Genomic DNA, 15,606 nt, shown 5'->3' with positions numbered 1-15,606 from the left:
TTAAAATGCATAAAAATGAAAAATCAGACTAATGGGAGAAAAAAGTTGGTACACAAAATGACAGCGTAATGGCCAGTGCCTACTAACTAGCTGTGCCTAAGGTTGATTGGTCTATATATGGCATATTAAGGCTGCAGTCACACGCACACTTAATTGGGAGTTAAGGCAACGCAGCGCCTTTTTGAGCATGCCTCTTTTCTGGTGGTCCTCGTTGTTTCTTGTGAGCTGAATATTGACCGTTGTTTAATAAAAGAGACACGACCCAACAACAATCCGCCCACCCTGCGCTCTCTTTTCAACCACCCCCTGCCCCAGTGAGGGAAGAAAGGTGAAATTTCCTCGCTTTTCTCGGCAGCTCCCCAAGGGCCTCCAAGGCATTCCGCAGGCTTGGCTGAGGAGGCGGGAACTGGTTTGTCGCTGAGCCGAGGACACCGCCACGTTCCCTTTGACGCCCTGGAGCGCGCCGTGCACATAATTACACATTAGCCCAGCAACAGGAGCGAAGGGAATGCAAAGGCTGAGCTGATCCACGGCGGCGGACGCGCACGAGCCAAAGGAGAAGACGCTGCCGCTGCCGCTGCCATGGCGGGCGCGCAAGTGGACATGTGCCAGACCATCTTTCCCGCTCACGCTAACCACCTCGGGGAGCTCAGCGCCGGCCAACTCCTCAAATGGATCGATACCACGGCCTGCCTGGCTGGTAAGTACAAGCGCCCTCTTCTCCCCCCTCCCTCCCTCTCGTCAGCACGAGGAGCCCTGTAAAGGCAGCGGCCATCAGCTGCAGCCCCCTCCCCCCTCTCGCTAGCAAGGTCGAAGATCCCCCCCTCCGCCGCCGACCCCAGCAGAGCAGGGGTTGGGTACATTGCAAGAGTTACATGATATACAGCTAGACGCTCAACTGATGTAGCTTTTATCCACAGGAGAGGGGGGTGTTAGGGAGCTAGTTTCACCCGATGGTTTTTTTACCTGTCATATAAGCTGCTAAAGGCAGGAGAGCCCACCTAGGGAAACAATCTGACTTTGAGAGAGGGGGGAAAGCAATTATCATCCACAGATATGGTACCTAAGAGCTCCTTTTTTAAAATATATTTTTATTTATTTTATCTTTATAAACACTATGGACATTACCAACAACCTACTCAATACTTCAATTCAATTTACTAAAGAGCTCCTTTTTAATTATGGAAAAACCAAGGAACGGAGAGGGATAGAGTACCTCAAGTGGAAGGGCAAACCTGCAAAAGATTCCATTAGGTCCAATTCCTCCCCTACTTCCCATTGACTCCAGTAGTAAGCGGTACGTGCTATTTTGTGCAAAATACAAATATAAAGTGGATAGTGTGTTTCCTGCTTGCATGTCGTTAATTATAAGGATTCTTGCTGAAGTTCTTTGGGATATTTTGCTCTCATGAGTTTTAAATGGCACTTGTCAGTAACTCTTAAATAGGGTAAGTCATCTTTTTTAGGCCTTGCCAATGTAGAGGGCTCTGACATACTAAAAAATGCCCAATCTCTCTAGTGTGATCTGTTATTTATTTATTTGTTACATTTATATCCTGCCTTTCCTCCAAGGAGCCCAAGGCGGCATACGTGATCTTCCTCTTCTCTATTGTATCCTTACAACAACAACTCTGTGAGGTAGACTTGGCTGAGAGGCAATGACTGGCCCAAAGTCACCCAGTGAGCTTCATGGCTGAGTGGAAACTAGAAACAGTCTACAGCTATGAATCTGTTCTTAAGGTAGATGCTACATAAAGCCGCTGATTATTAGTCAATCTACAGTATTGGTTGTACTGTAAATCAGATAAACTTGAGAAGTGTTATTGGATTTTAAAGAAACTTCATTTATGACAGGCTGGAACATAGTGGGACTTGTAGGACTTTCCTCTGTCTAAACATACACGGGATTGCACCCTTACTGTTTTTAATCTTGTATGCTGGAGAGAAAAGCATAATATCTTTTAAATATTAAAGGTATAGATAATAAATCAAGTCCAAACATGCCTATATATATGGGTGGAATCCAGTTCTGTCCTTCCACAGAAAGAACTGCTTCCGCCAGCAGAGCGGAAGTGGGTGATTCCTCCCCCCACCTCACTGCTGCCCCCCAAGAGCCTTCAGAATCTGCTTTGGAGGGTTGGGATGCTCCAGAGCAGATTTGGGGGCTGGAAGGGAGAGGAGAAAGTCTTGTCAAATGAGCAGATGTCCTCTAACATAACATTGGATTTTGCCCCAGGACTTCCCCATTTCCTTTCTTCCTCTCTTTAGCACAAGGGTGCCGAACCTCTTTCAGCCCAAGGACTGAATTTAATTTTGAAGAAGATCTCGCCATTGCAGTGGTGGGCAAGGTCAAAACAGCAAGAATGCCAGCATATTTAAAGCTCCTACTGCCGCTAACTAAGCCTGAGGAGAGGCATTTCAACCTTGTAGAATGGGGGAAAAACAGTGCCAAAACTGGGAAACCACAAAACAATTGGGGGGTGGAGGGGAAGCAGGAACTACCTAATAACATGGGGAAGGAGACGTGGCCATCTGGAAACTGCCTCTCCAAATGGGCTAGATTTGGCCCCCAGACCTGAGGTTCAACACCCCTTTAGCAGGTGCATGAGGTATCTCACAATAGCTAAATGGGCATACCAAATGCACATGAACTCCTCCTCTTGTTTACATTTGTAAATCTCTCACCTGAAACTCACAACATAAAGTCTAACAAATAATAGCAGAGAGCAGGTCAAGCCACACCTACAATAGAATGCAATAACCTCCTCCCTTGCATACCAGCCTTAGATTGGTGAGAGAGTATTTCTCTATTTCTGTGATTATATTGCTTCCCCATAACACTAATTGTCTGGGCGACTCACAAAACAAATGCAACATTATACAATATAAAGCAATTAAACCTATTAAAATTAAAACACAATTAAAACTTGGATGTTAAGATTAGAGCTCTAGACTACATGACATTAGTTGTTTAAAAAGCCTACGTGAAAAGGCCCGGTTCTGAAAAAAACATTAAGATGGCGCCAGGCAAACCTCTCTGGGAGTGTTGCTCCATAACTGGGGGTGCTGAAAAGCCCCTCTCTCTGGAGCAGACATGGGCAACTTGTGGCCCTCCAAATGTTTTGGCCTACAATTCCCATCAGGCCCAGCCAGCATAGCCAATGGTGAGGGACTGTGGAAACTGTAGGCCAAAAAAATCTAGAGGGCCACAAGTTGCCTACTTCATCTGGCAATGTTAGCTAGTAATTTATCTAAGCTTCTAGAATACAACTGGTTTTTATTGGTCTATTATACATATGGCTTTGGACCCATATGAAATCTAACTACATTCTAAATATGTAGAACAAAAACAATATTGTAGAAAATAAAGATATGGTCAGAAGGCACATGCGGCAGCCACCTTGCTGAAGATAAGCAAGTCTGGGTCTGGTCAGTGCTTGGAGGGAAGACTCCTTGGGAACCACAGGTAGCCACCTTAAGTTTCACAATGGAAGAAAGGTGGGATATAAGTGTAATAAATAAATAAAATAAAGACAGAGCAAAAGAAGAAAATGTAGCTGTATTTTTCCACTGCAGGGCTAACACTGGGAGGGGGTGGAGGAAGAAGGATCAGGAAAACTGCATGGGGGCTAAACAACTTTTCTCTCAATGCTACTATTCTGATCAAATTCAGAGCCCCTCTCACTGCTGCTTTTAAAGCAGTAGGGAAGGGCTGGAGTTCAGTGACTGAGCATTCTGCTTTGTATGCAAAAGGCCCCAAGTTCAGTCCCTGGCATTGCCAAGTAGGCTGGGAAAGACCCTGTCTGAAATCAGTAACTGTAGGCAATATTGGGCTAGATCAGGAGTGCAGGACCTCAGCCCAGGAGCCAAATCCAGCCCTCCCGGTTTTTTCCAGATAGCCATCCCCTTTCCCCAACCACCAGTCATCTGATGGTTTCTCAGCTTGTGTGCAGCTTTTCCCCCGTTTTAAAGACTGAAATGCCTCTTCTAAGGTTTAGTTGCTGGCAGTAAGAGCTTTAAGCTACAATTTGATGGTATTTTGGCCCTACCGCTATTGCCTTTGACCCCACTCTCTTTTACTTTCAGTCCCACCTTCTGCGGGAATTGTCTGAAATGGAATTTGGCCCCCAGGCTGAAAGGAGGTCTACACTAGCTAGATGAACCAATGGTCTGACACTAGGCTCCTTCACATGTAGCGTTTATCCTGCTATTGAGATTGCTCACAGAAGTTTGCAGGTCCTTTTCATGACGTTGTCAACCTCTAGGGCACATCCAGAGGTATTTCCTGGTTATTTCCTCTCAAAAAGGTCTTGAACTAATGAACTATCTCTTTAAGTTGGAATGTTATGCGATTAAAACTGCCACTAGATGGTGCTGTTTCATTGAGTTCTATGGAACTATGGAACCTTGAAAATTAAAAGCTTCCCCTCTCAGCAGTTACGTGGTCGCGGTCTGGGAGCCCATGGTAAACATGGAAAGGCTGCAGAATGGGAGGACTGCGAGAGGTTTCTTTAGTGTAAAGGCAGCCTCAGTATAAGACTGATTCCTCCCTTCCTATGTCAGGAGATCTGATCACAGATTTCCTGTTATGAGCAGTGTTGGCCTTTAAATTGCTTGGATATGCTACGTTGAGAAAAGTGTTAGGAGTTAGGATTATTCAAATGCAGGACATCAAAAGTCATTTTATCTGGGGTTTTGTGATAGAAGAAACAATCTGACAAAGTACAAAAAACAAACTCACAAACAGGAGCACATGCTCATACCTGAATCAATCATTATCTTTATCATTTTGATTTCTGTTGTGTGCAAATTGTAGGTTTTCACAATACACTGACTATAGAGATAACAAACATATGGAAGATAACTAGGAGAGCAAGCCTTTAGCCCCTAGACAGAGTCTGGGGGGCCATAGGATACTTCGGATTACTGGATCCAAGGTCGGAGTTAGTGCTCCGATCTCAGAGCCAGGGCTCCAAGCTCCCTGCCCCCTCCCCCTCAAAGCTGGGACGGAGAGAACTGCAGCAGCTGCCTCTCCAACGTCGCAGAGGTGACCTTAGGGAGGACAGAAAGGGGCAGGGACTGGGGAAGGAGGGATACGAGCTATTCCCAGCCTTCCCTAGCCTCCTTTCCTCCCCCTCCCCGATGCCTCAGCTAGAAGGGTAAAAACACTCAGCTAGCTAAAATGCAGAGCAGGGGGAGCATGGAGGCAAAAATCGCCTCTGCTCTCCCCCTGCTCTACTTTGGATGGCCGTAAACCTCTGAGTTCAGAGTCTTACAGCCATCCCCATAGGACTGCATCCTAAATTCCTTACAGTGCAATCCTAAGTAGGGTCATGTAGGAGTCAAGTGATGAATCTTCCACCTCCTCCCAAGACCTGCTTGCTTATGCCAGCCAAGGTAGAGGATGTGGGTGGTTTTCATTTCATTTATTTATGTATTATATTTCTATACCGCCGCATAGCCGAAGCTCTCTGGGCAGTTCACAAAAATTAAAAACCATTAACAATATGTCAGGGTGGACACTGAGCCCATAGAATCCCAGAGTAGTTCTGATTCTGTGGAAGAGCAGTCCCTCCTGGGAGGGGAGCACGCTCCTCTTTCCCAGGGCCAACAGCTGATGGAGATTCCTCCCACCAGCATTCCTAGCTTAGATAGCAGTCCAGGGAGTGACAGAGCGCGGGAAGCAGACTTGGTGGACGCGCGACACCGACGCAGAGAGCGGCGCCAGATAGAGGGCGCAGAAAGGAGGCGTAGAGCCCAGTTGGCGCGCAAACAACGGCTGCGCCCAGAGGATCCAAGGGAAAAGGGGAGGGACTCTCCCTAGTCCTTAAGTTCAGGGGTCTGCCAGTAATTCCCTTTCAAATGGAGACCAACTGTTCCAACTTAGGGCATAGGTACTATGCTGCTCAGATCTAGTTGCAAATGGTATAGTTGTTAAGTTGTAAAAGAAGAATAAAGCTTTGAAAGGAATCCCTTTGTCTGCGTCTGGACTTGGCTACTGGATTAGACTGAGGGAGGCCTCCAAGGAGCCCTTGACACAATACATTATACAAAGTGCAAAACCATTTACATACAAACATAATCAGATAAGACACATACAGACAACATATATGTAAAAACAATGTTTAAACCATCAACCAAAGACAGTCCAGGACTTGATTAAAAAACTCATTATATGCATGAGAGAAGAGGGCACTTTTAACATGGCGCTGAAAAGATAACAATGTTGGCGCCAGGAGGGCCTCTTCATGAGGATCTTTCCATAATTCAAAGGCCCTCCCCTTTGTTGCCACCCTCTGAGCCTCCCTCGGGAAGAGGCACCTGGAGGACAGGCTTAGATGCTGAACATAGTGTATGGGTTGGCTCATGCCCGAAGAGGTGGTCCATCAGGTATTGTGGCCCCAATCCAGATAAGGCTTTGCTAGGATTTTCAACCCAGTGGATCTTTTTATTTGAAATTTCCCCTCTTCCCCCTGCCCCCGAGTAGGAAGCAGTCGAAGGGGGAATTAGCTATGCCAGCCCTAGGCCCCTGTTGGATGAATGGAGTAGCTTTGGATCCAGCAAATCCAAAGTTGGCTCTGCCCCACCCTCAGAATGCTCTGTTTCATGGCCTTGTGCTTGCTACCACTGTGGAAACATCACCAGTGGCAGCTTTTCACCTGCAGAGCTTTCCATGGGTGGAACTGTACTGCCAGGGCGGGTGGATGCAGCCTCCCCACACACTCTTCCGCATCGGTGAAGAGGTGCTTCCACCCCATCCTAACCACCTCCAAGCCAGCATATTTGGACGTAAGAATTGCTCTGCCCATGTTCTTTTAAAATAAGGGTAGGGAACTTAAATTGGGTTGCATTATATTGGGGGGGGGGGAGGCCGAGGTCCCATGGGCTGGGCTGGCAGGCCAAATTTGGTCCATGGGCCAGAGGTTCCCCATCCCTGTAAATGATGGGCCTAATTTATAATGTCACACAAATTAAGACTTTGCCATCTATGCTGTCAATGAACTTCATTTGCAAATCCAGTCGTGTTCACCAGTAGATAGCAGTGAGCACAGAAAAGATTAACAAATGCATATGTGAACTTCGCTCTGTGTGGCATCCCTGATATGACAATGTCGGAGTTTTATTTCATCAATAAGGCTCTGGGGTTTCAGTAGCCTATTGGCATTACTGTCTTCAGAAAATAAATAAAACATCATTCCTTTTTTCAGATGTATTTATGTGTGGCCACAATTATTGAATGGTTTTATCTACTATGCCTTTATTGTCATAACATTCCTGAGAGGCAGAAAAGAGTTACATGTGCACAAGACAACTACTGAATACATGCAGTCTACCCACCACTGAGTCAATTTCTCTGTGGAGATTAATATAGTGTTACAGTTGCTGGATGACATTACTTTCTTAAGCCAGTTGCTTGCCAATACTTAGTCAGGAATGACTGATTAATGCTTCCTCAATGGTACTTAATGACTTTGTTTTCCTGAATGAATAGTTTCCTTGCAGGGCTGTGTGTGAGATAAGTGTTCTGCCAGGGACTGTGTGATAGCAGAAAAGAAGGCCATTTGAATCTAGGATACAGATGAGGAGAGCTGAGAATGTTAATTTAGCTGCAGTTGATGAAAACTGAGGCATCCTTGTGGTGCAGTTGCTCTGTTTGGTAACCCAGTGCAGGACTAGCAGTTGTACTGGTTGTACTGCTTGTTCCCAATATTCCTAAGTAAACTAATTACAAATCTCCAGGGCTCTGTTCTCCAAAGGGAACTAAACCATGTAGTTTCCCCTGGACGTCTCACCAGTGGTGAGAAGAGGGGCACATTTAACAATACAATTCAGAAGACTGTTACTTTGTTTTAAGTGGAGAGCCAGCATGGTGTGTAGAAAACAGAGTTGGATTTGGATGTGGGAGATTGGGTTCAAGGTCCCACCTCCTTAATCATCATTTTAGCATCTTGTGATGATAAAAGCGAGGGGAGGAATCTATAAATATTCTAGAAGAAGCAAGGTAGGGTACTGTGCAACCAATGTGGTGCCCATGGGTGCCCGACACCTGCAGGGACCTTTAATGGTGCCCACGAAGCTCTTCCCTTCCTGGCCCCTTACAAAATAATGTTTTAAGAAAAACTTTGGAAAATGTTAGGGCAGTCTTCTTTATAACCTCTAGCCTTTCCCCCTCCCTCCCAACCTCTAGCCCCTCTATTTCTCTCCCTCCCTCTTTAGCTCACTTTTTGTCTAGGCCCCCATGGCAGCCATTAAGTGACTAGTCACATCCACCATGGGAACCATTTTGTGGTGGTGCCCATAGCAGTTTCTCAAATCCCCAAATGTGCCCATGGGTTCAAAAAGGTTGCGGACCCCTGTTCTACCCATTCCCCTGGCTGGGAGTAACCCTAATTGAATTCAGTGGGGTTTACATCTGAGTAAGACGTGTATAGGATTGTGCTGCAAATGTTATATAGATCAGGGATGGGGCAAACGACAGTCCTCAACCTTTTAAAAGCCATTTGCAATTGAACAGCTCAGACCTCTGGCAAGACCAAGCTATCCTTCCCCTGGCAGTCTGATGGGTGGTAAGGAAGAGATAGAAAGGGGGTGGCCCTACCCAATTTTGATTTTGGCCCTGCTTGCATCAGCATGCAGCCCCTGAGGGATTTCCCCTGAGAAAATGAGGCCCTCAACAGAAAAAAGGTTTCCCACACCTATGATTGATAGATAGAGCACTTCCAGGTGGACTATTCCAACCACTGCCAGTCAAAAGACATTCTACAGCTATCCCATCTTTTTCTTAATGCATTTTTTTTTTGAAAGAAAAAAGACAAAAGAACCAGTGGGAATGGGAGGGTTCCAAATGGAAGATGGTGTTGTCTCAACACCCCCACCCCTCCCGCTGGTAAAATCTGTGAAAGAGGCAGGGGGATTGCATGACAGATTTGTCTGTAAGCTTCCATAGAAAGGTTTGCCATCTCTGCATTCAGAAATTATGCTTGACTTGTTAGGACATAATCTAAATTGTTTCAAGCACTACCTCACCAGTACATTCTATCTAGCCCACAGATGGACACTGTTTCATGCAACTACTTTGTCAATGGTGACTTTGTGGGAGCCATACATACTAGAGTTGCACTTCTTAATAGCAGTGGTTCTTGCTGTTTGAATTTCTTGCTTCACTTTCACTCCCATTTTTGTTGCTACTGTCACCTAACAACTCATTCTTAACCATCTTTTCAGTCACCTTCAGTGTGAGTATCCCCAACAACTATAAACATTTAAACAAGCACAGCAGATTTTTAAAAGGACTTGGTTTATATTATGTAGAATACCAGTATGCCTTATCTCTCCTCCAAGATGGTGGTGCCCACTTCATTAAGAATATGAGAAGAGCCCTTCTGGATCAAACCAAGGGTCCATCTAGTCACACAGTGGCCAACCAGCTGCCAACGGGAAACCCACAAGCAGGACATGAATGCAACAGCACCCTCCCACCCATGTTCTAGTATCAGAGGCATACTGCCTGTGATACTAGAGGCAGTACATAGCCATTAGGACTAGTAGCCATTGATAGCCTACTCTTCCAGGAATTTGTCTAACCCCCTTAAAAGCCATCCAAATTGGTGGCCATCACTACATCTTGTGGTAGCGAATTCTAGTTTAATTATGCGCTGCGTGAAAAAGAACTTCCTTTTATTTGTCCTGAATCTTCCACCAATCAGTTTCATGGGATGACTCTGGGTTCTAGTATTTTTGAGAGAGGCTGAAAAATGTCTCCTTATCCACATTCTCCACACCATGCATAATTTTGTACACCTCTATCATGTCTCCCCTTACCCTCCTTTTTTCCAAGCTAAACAAGCCCAGCTGTTGTAACCTTCTCTCATAGGGCAGATGCTCCAGCCACTTGGACATTTTAATTGCCCTTTCCTGCACTTTTTCCAGCTCTACAATATCTTTTCTAGGTGTTGTGACCAGAACTGCACATAGTATTCTAAGTGTGGTTGCACCATAGATTTGTATAAAGGCAGTATGATATTGGCAGTTTTATTCTCAGTTCCTATTCTAATTATGCCCAACATGGAGTTAGCCTTTTTTACAGTGGCCGCACACTGGGTTGACATTTTCATTGAGCTGTCTACCACAACTCCAAGATCTCTTTCTTTCTTGGTCACCTCTAGCTCAGATCCCATCAGGTTATATTTGAAGTTGGGATCTTTTGCCCCAACATGTGTCACTCTACACTTGCTTACACTGAACTGCAATGCCATTTAGATGCCCATTCTCCCAGTTAGGAGAGAACCTTTTGGAGCTCCACACAATCCCTTTTTGTTTTAACCATCCAAATAATTTGGTGTCATCAGCAAACTTGGTCACCTCACTGCTCACTCTTCCAGGTCATTTATGAACAATTTGAAAAGCATTGGTCCCAATACAGATCTCTGTGGGAGCTCACTATTTACTTCCGTCCATTGGGAGAATTTACCATTTATTCCTATTTTCTACTTTCTGTTATTTAACCTGTTACTGACCCATAAGGGGACCTCTCCTCTTATTCCATGACCTGGAATAACCTGGCGCTGAAAAGATAATAATGTTGGTGCGTTTATATGCATTCATCCAGTCAATCTGGGGGTAATTGAAGTCACCCATTATTACAACACTTCCTCACTGGAGGCATCCCTGATGTCATTTTCCATTTCAAGGTCAACCTGAGCATTCTGGTCTGGAGGAAGATAGTATGTTCCTAGCACTAAATTAGTTTTGGAGCCCAGTTTTGTCACTCACAGCGCTTCTGTGGAAGAGTCTACCCCTTCTATTCTGCTCAACATTATGCCCTCTTTGATGTACAGAGCAACACCTCCCCCAGTACGCCCTTCCCAGTCCTTCCTGTAGAGTTCATATCCAGAGATGACCATATCCCACTGGTTCTCTCCGTTCCAGCGGGTTTCTCTAATGCCCACTATATCCAGGTTCTCCTTTAAAACCAAGTAGTCCACCTCTCCCATTTTGGCTCTGAGGCATCTAGCTTTTGCAAAGAAACACCTATACACACTTTCACTCTCCAGATGTCTCTAGCGTGTGCATCATTTGCTATGGCACTTAGGCCTCTTTGATTGGCTATCATGTTCTACCATATATTCATGGCCTATTTCCTCCCTTTCTACATTTGGGCAATAGAAAACAGTTCCATCTTCATTCCCTTGGGATGATTTAATCTAAACGGGATGCTTCCTAGCTCCTGTCCGCTTTCCCCCATTAAAATGGCTTGTATGTAGAAAAGTGACATAGCAGTGCTGGTGAACAGAGCCTACCCTGTCAACAAGACCTCTCAATTTATTTCAGCAAGTGATTTACTTCTGAAAGGATGGCAGATTTTTTGCCTCACCTGGAATAGCAGAATTAAAGTATGTGCATTCATACACTACAAGCACACGGACTTTCCTGCCCTAGGGAAAAGAGTATGTGGGCTTATTTTATTTGAGTACACCAGTGAAATGTTTCTGTTTTATTGAGTGTACACCAAGGGTGGATAGATGTCAGATAAACTTTGGCTTTTTATTAAAACCCTGAGATTCACCAACCACATCCAGGTGGAAGAGACATTCACTTAGAATTAACAAACAGGGTGCCTCTGAACACATTCTAAATCTAGGACAAGGGTGTGCATCTTGTGGCTCTCCAGGTGTTTTGGCCTACAACTTCCATGAGTCTTAGCAAGCATAGTCAATGGCAAGGGATCCTGGAAGTTGTAGGCCACAACATCTGGTGGGCCACAAGTTGCCCGCCCCTGGTCTAGGGATTTGTTTTCACTACTAGAACTGAATTGAGCTTACCGCAAGCTTTCTTCATTATAACTGCTGAATGTAGGTGGAAAAAGTAATTTTGCTGTTGCTACTGTTAATTGGTAGTCAGAAAGGCATTCTTCCCAATTTACTGCAAATCACCCAGAGGTCTGCCAGTATGTCCAGAGATCTACCAGTATCTTCTTCTCACCCCTGGGTTATACAGTTCTTGGGAAACTGCAGTGGGCACTAGTTCACCAATTTTAAATGTAGCAAAATAGACATATGATAATGTGCAACGTTGTAAGGAAAACATGCCTGCCAGATGTTTTGGACTACATCTCCCAGCATCCCTGGACATTGGCCATACTGGCTGGGGCTGCTGGGAGTTGTAGTCCAACACATCTGGAGAGTGCCATATTAGGGAAAGGTATTATATATTAAGTGGTCCTGAGAAGATAAGCAAATCCATCCAGTTTAAAGGCAAAGGCATGTTGAGAGAAAATTGTCTGATGTTTGTAACTGTCCTCTCCCCGCAACCTTGTCTGTCCTTTGAAGCTGAAAAACATGCTGGCGTTCCCTGTGTGACAGTATCAGTGGATGATATACAGTTTGAAGAGACTGCCAGGTAAAACTTTGTATAGTTACTATTAAACCTCATCACAGCCACTGTCTTTTTTTTTTCTTTTTAACAGCGATTAATCAGAACATATAAAATTCAAAATAATGGTACAGTGATTTCCCTAGGCATAGGGTTCATTGCAAAAACTTAGGTACTGTGAGATTAATCCATCCATTTGCTAAAAAAGGACATAGATCATTTTCACAAAGTCTACAGTAAACTATTATATTTTTCCTGTTGTTCCTTTTGTCCTGACAAACTGGAAAATAATTCAGAAAATTATGTAGGCCTCCTGATCTTTACCACTTCCAAACGTGAATAAAACATTAGATGTGAGAATTTGACAGGTTCAAGTTATAAAACAACATAATTCTTACAATTTTCTTTTCTGATCTGGAAATAAAAAATATTCATGTATAAGAAAGTCATAAACTAGCATTTCTTCCCCTTTTGAAGGTTATACATTTAATGAAATCATAGGAGTGCAACCAGTTCAAGAAGTTGATCTTACTTTTAACTTCCTAAAGTAAGAGAAGTTTTAGTTTTCCTGAAAACTGACTATATACCAGTCAACTGTTTGAACTCAGGTAGAAGGTTAACTTCATAAAACTATCAGAATTTCCAAACATTAACTATCAAGACAAACCAACATCTCTACAATTGGCATAGAAGAAGTCCCCATTGAAGCCAAGATAAGCTTTTTTTTCCTATGCACGTTGCGAGCGCAGGATCCTCAATCTGGATTGGGATCCCATCTGAGGGCAAAGGGTTAAAGACCCCCTACCCCCATGCTAGTATCCCAATCTGGATTGAATTCCTTGAGTTTACATTTTAGTAAGGAAAAAGAACTGACGTAGCTGCATTCTATGTATTAAAACGTAATGTGTAGTTTGGCTGTATGATGGTTAAAATGTGTGGATATACATCCTGCAGGGGTAAGAAAGCTGCTATTTATATATGATGCCTGTTTTTGGTTTCTTTGGACTAGAATAAAATTTTCACCGCTTAGGCAGTCTGGGGAAAACAGTCTTTTCCACATTAAGGAACAAGCCATTGTTCTTGTGTTCTTACACTGTGTGAATTTACAAGCACTGTCTGTTTTACATATATTTGTACTTTAAATTCTTTGCCCCTTTTTTGCATTTTTTTCATGTACCCTTACTGAGAGTTCTCAGTCGGCTACAGTTCAGAAGGTCATCATCGGTTACAAATGAGAATGCAATGGCCTGTGATGCAGCATGGTTCCTTGAATTCCAATTCCCGGGGCCTGTGTTAAGAGCAAGTGGCTTTCATGGTGCTCTGCAGTAGTGGCAATGGGACCAAGTAGAGCACTTCCCATATATAAACAGAATTATTAACCATCGATGGAATGTCACCACCATTCAGAGTGTTTGTATAGAGTGTTCTAATAATGTGCTCACTCCAGAATTCAGGGGCTTAAGGTTCTAGAGGAAATGAGAGCAGATTATTCATCTGATTCTAACCATATCAGGGAAATAACCTGAAAATAAGAGGCTTCTTGGTATGATTAGAAGAATCAGCCTGAACTACAGGCTAGCAAAGGGAATGTAGCTCAGTGGCATAGCACATGTTTGGAATGCGAAAGGTCCCAGGGTCGGTTCCTGGCTTCTCTAGCTGAAAGAACCCAGTAGCAGGTGAAGTGAAAGGCCCCTGGACAGCTGCCGCCACTCAAGAGTAGGCAATACTGGGCTAGATGAACAAACAGCTGGCTAGGTGTATAATCCCAGGTGTGGATAATCCCAGGTGTGAATCCTAGTTCCAGGGTGTGAAAACAGGTTCCATGACTATACCCTGGTGACTTCTGGCTCAGATTAAACCCTGCTACTCTCTCCTTCTCTCCCACCCTCTCCTTGTCACACTCTTAAGCACCATTAACAGTGGAATGAATTGGTCTACTCAGGATCCATAGCATCTCAGGAAAGAGTAGAACAACCTTGACTGGCAACCATATCTTCCAGGTAAAACAGGGGTCTCCAACCCTTTTGGGCCCATGGGCCCATTTAGAATTTTCATTCATTCATTATGTTTCTATACTGCCCAATAGCTAAAGTGATCTTGGTGGTTTACACAGATTAAAACCCTAAATATTCAGTATAATGCGTAACATAATATAAAACCATTTACATACAAAAATATAAAACAATTTTGCTCAATCAACAATAATTCTGCAAAAGTGCTGTGGACACAGCCCCTCCATTTCTTTCCTCATGCCCCCTCCCGACCTCCTAGGTCACCCCTCCCACCATACACACACACACACACACAACGAAAGCACACTCTGTCTTTCTCTTCACTTTTCAGAGGGCCTGGGTAAAAGCCAAATCCAGTAGGATGAAAATGGGTCTTCTTTAATTTGCATGATTTGTACATGGGGTCTCCTCAAAACTACCATCAGATTAAAGCTTACATTGATGTCTATAGACTGCATAGTAAATAAAAAAAATCACAGATCTGGCACTTGCCAGCAGTGCCATGGCATAAAAATATGGATTTAAAACATGGTTGGATTTCATGATTTTTACATGGGATTCCAGCAAAGCAGCCATCAAGTTGCAGAACATCTGTGGAGACAGAGGTGACCTATGAATTGATGGCAGCAGTTTTGGAGGGATGCCTTGTAAGAATCATGAGGTTCCATAAGGATCCCTGCCTCAGACATATGTCTTTGTACTGTGGCGAGTATGGAAAGGGCAATATCCATGATTTTTATAGTTCAGTCCATGGAGACAATTGTGATCTGTAATTTGATGATGGTTATTGGGCAGGATATCCTATGTCAAAATTATGCAAATTCAAGATGATACATTTTACTGAATTAAAACTTTTATCTGTGTGTGTCTCTCCCCAGTACTCCACTCTTTCTGTGTGTCCCTCCCCCTCGCTTTGTGCCCTCTCTTTTGACCTCTGTGCCACTCTACTTTCTTCCCTACTATTGCTCCATGGGTCACTCCAGTCTCTTCTCCCTATCCCCACTTTTTCTCCTGCCCTCCCCCATTGTTCTGTCCACCCCCTCCCCCTGGTCACTGTGTCTTCCCCCCTTTCCTGGTCGCCACCTGACCATACCCACTGTATCTTTCCCTACCCCTGCTTTTTCTTTTCCACACTTTTACCAGCTGGCTGGGCATGCTGCAAAACAAAGCACTGTCCGCCTGCCATCTTAATTTCCTAAGATCCAGTCTACACATTACTTTA

At 44.2% G+C, this 15,606-nt stretch overlaps 1 protein-coding gene across 1 annotated transcript in view; it reads left to right on the top strand.

Annotated features, from left to right (window-relative positions):
- Nucleotides 1–206: 206 nt before the first annotated feature.
- The window catches only part of ACOT12 (acyl-CoA thioesterase 12), a 49,987-nt gene continuing 34,587 nt past the window's right edge, over nt 207–15,606 (top strand). Inside the window, 2 exon segments of the mRNA XM_084833568.1 lie at nt 207–700; nt 12,330–12,399. Coding sequence (XP_084689694.1) covers nt 583–700; nt 12,330–12,399 — 188 coding nt within the window. The 5' untranslated portion in view covers nt 207–582.

Source organism: Heloderma suspectum, chromosome 2, assembly GCF_057233095.1.
Source record: "Heloderma suspectum isolate Gila_16-S chromosome 2, 16-S_ref, whole genome shotgun sequence".
Lineage (NCBI taxonomy): Eukaryota > Metazoa > Chordata > Lepidosauria > Squamata > Helodermatidae > Heloderma > Heloderma suspectum.
Note: the sequence above shows the minus strand (reverse complement) of the source record. Positions and strands in the feature narration are given on the sequence as shown.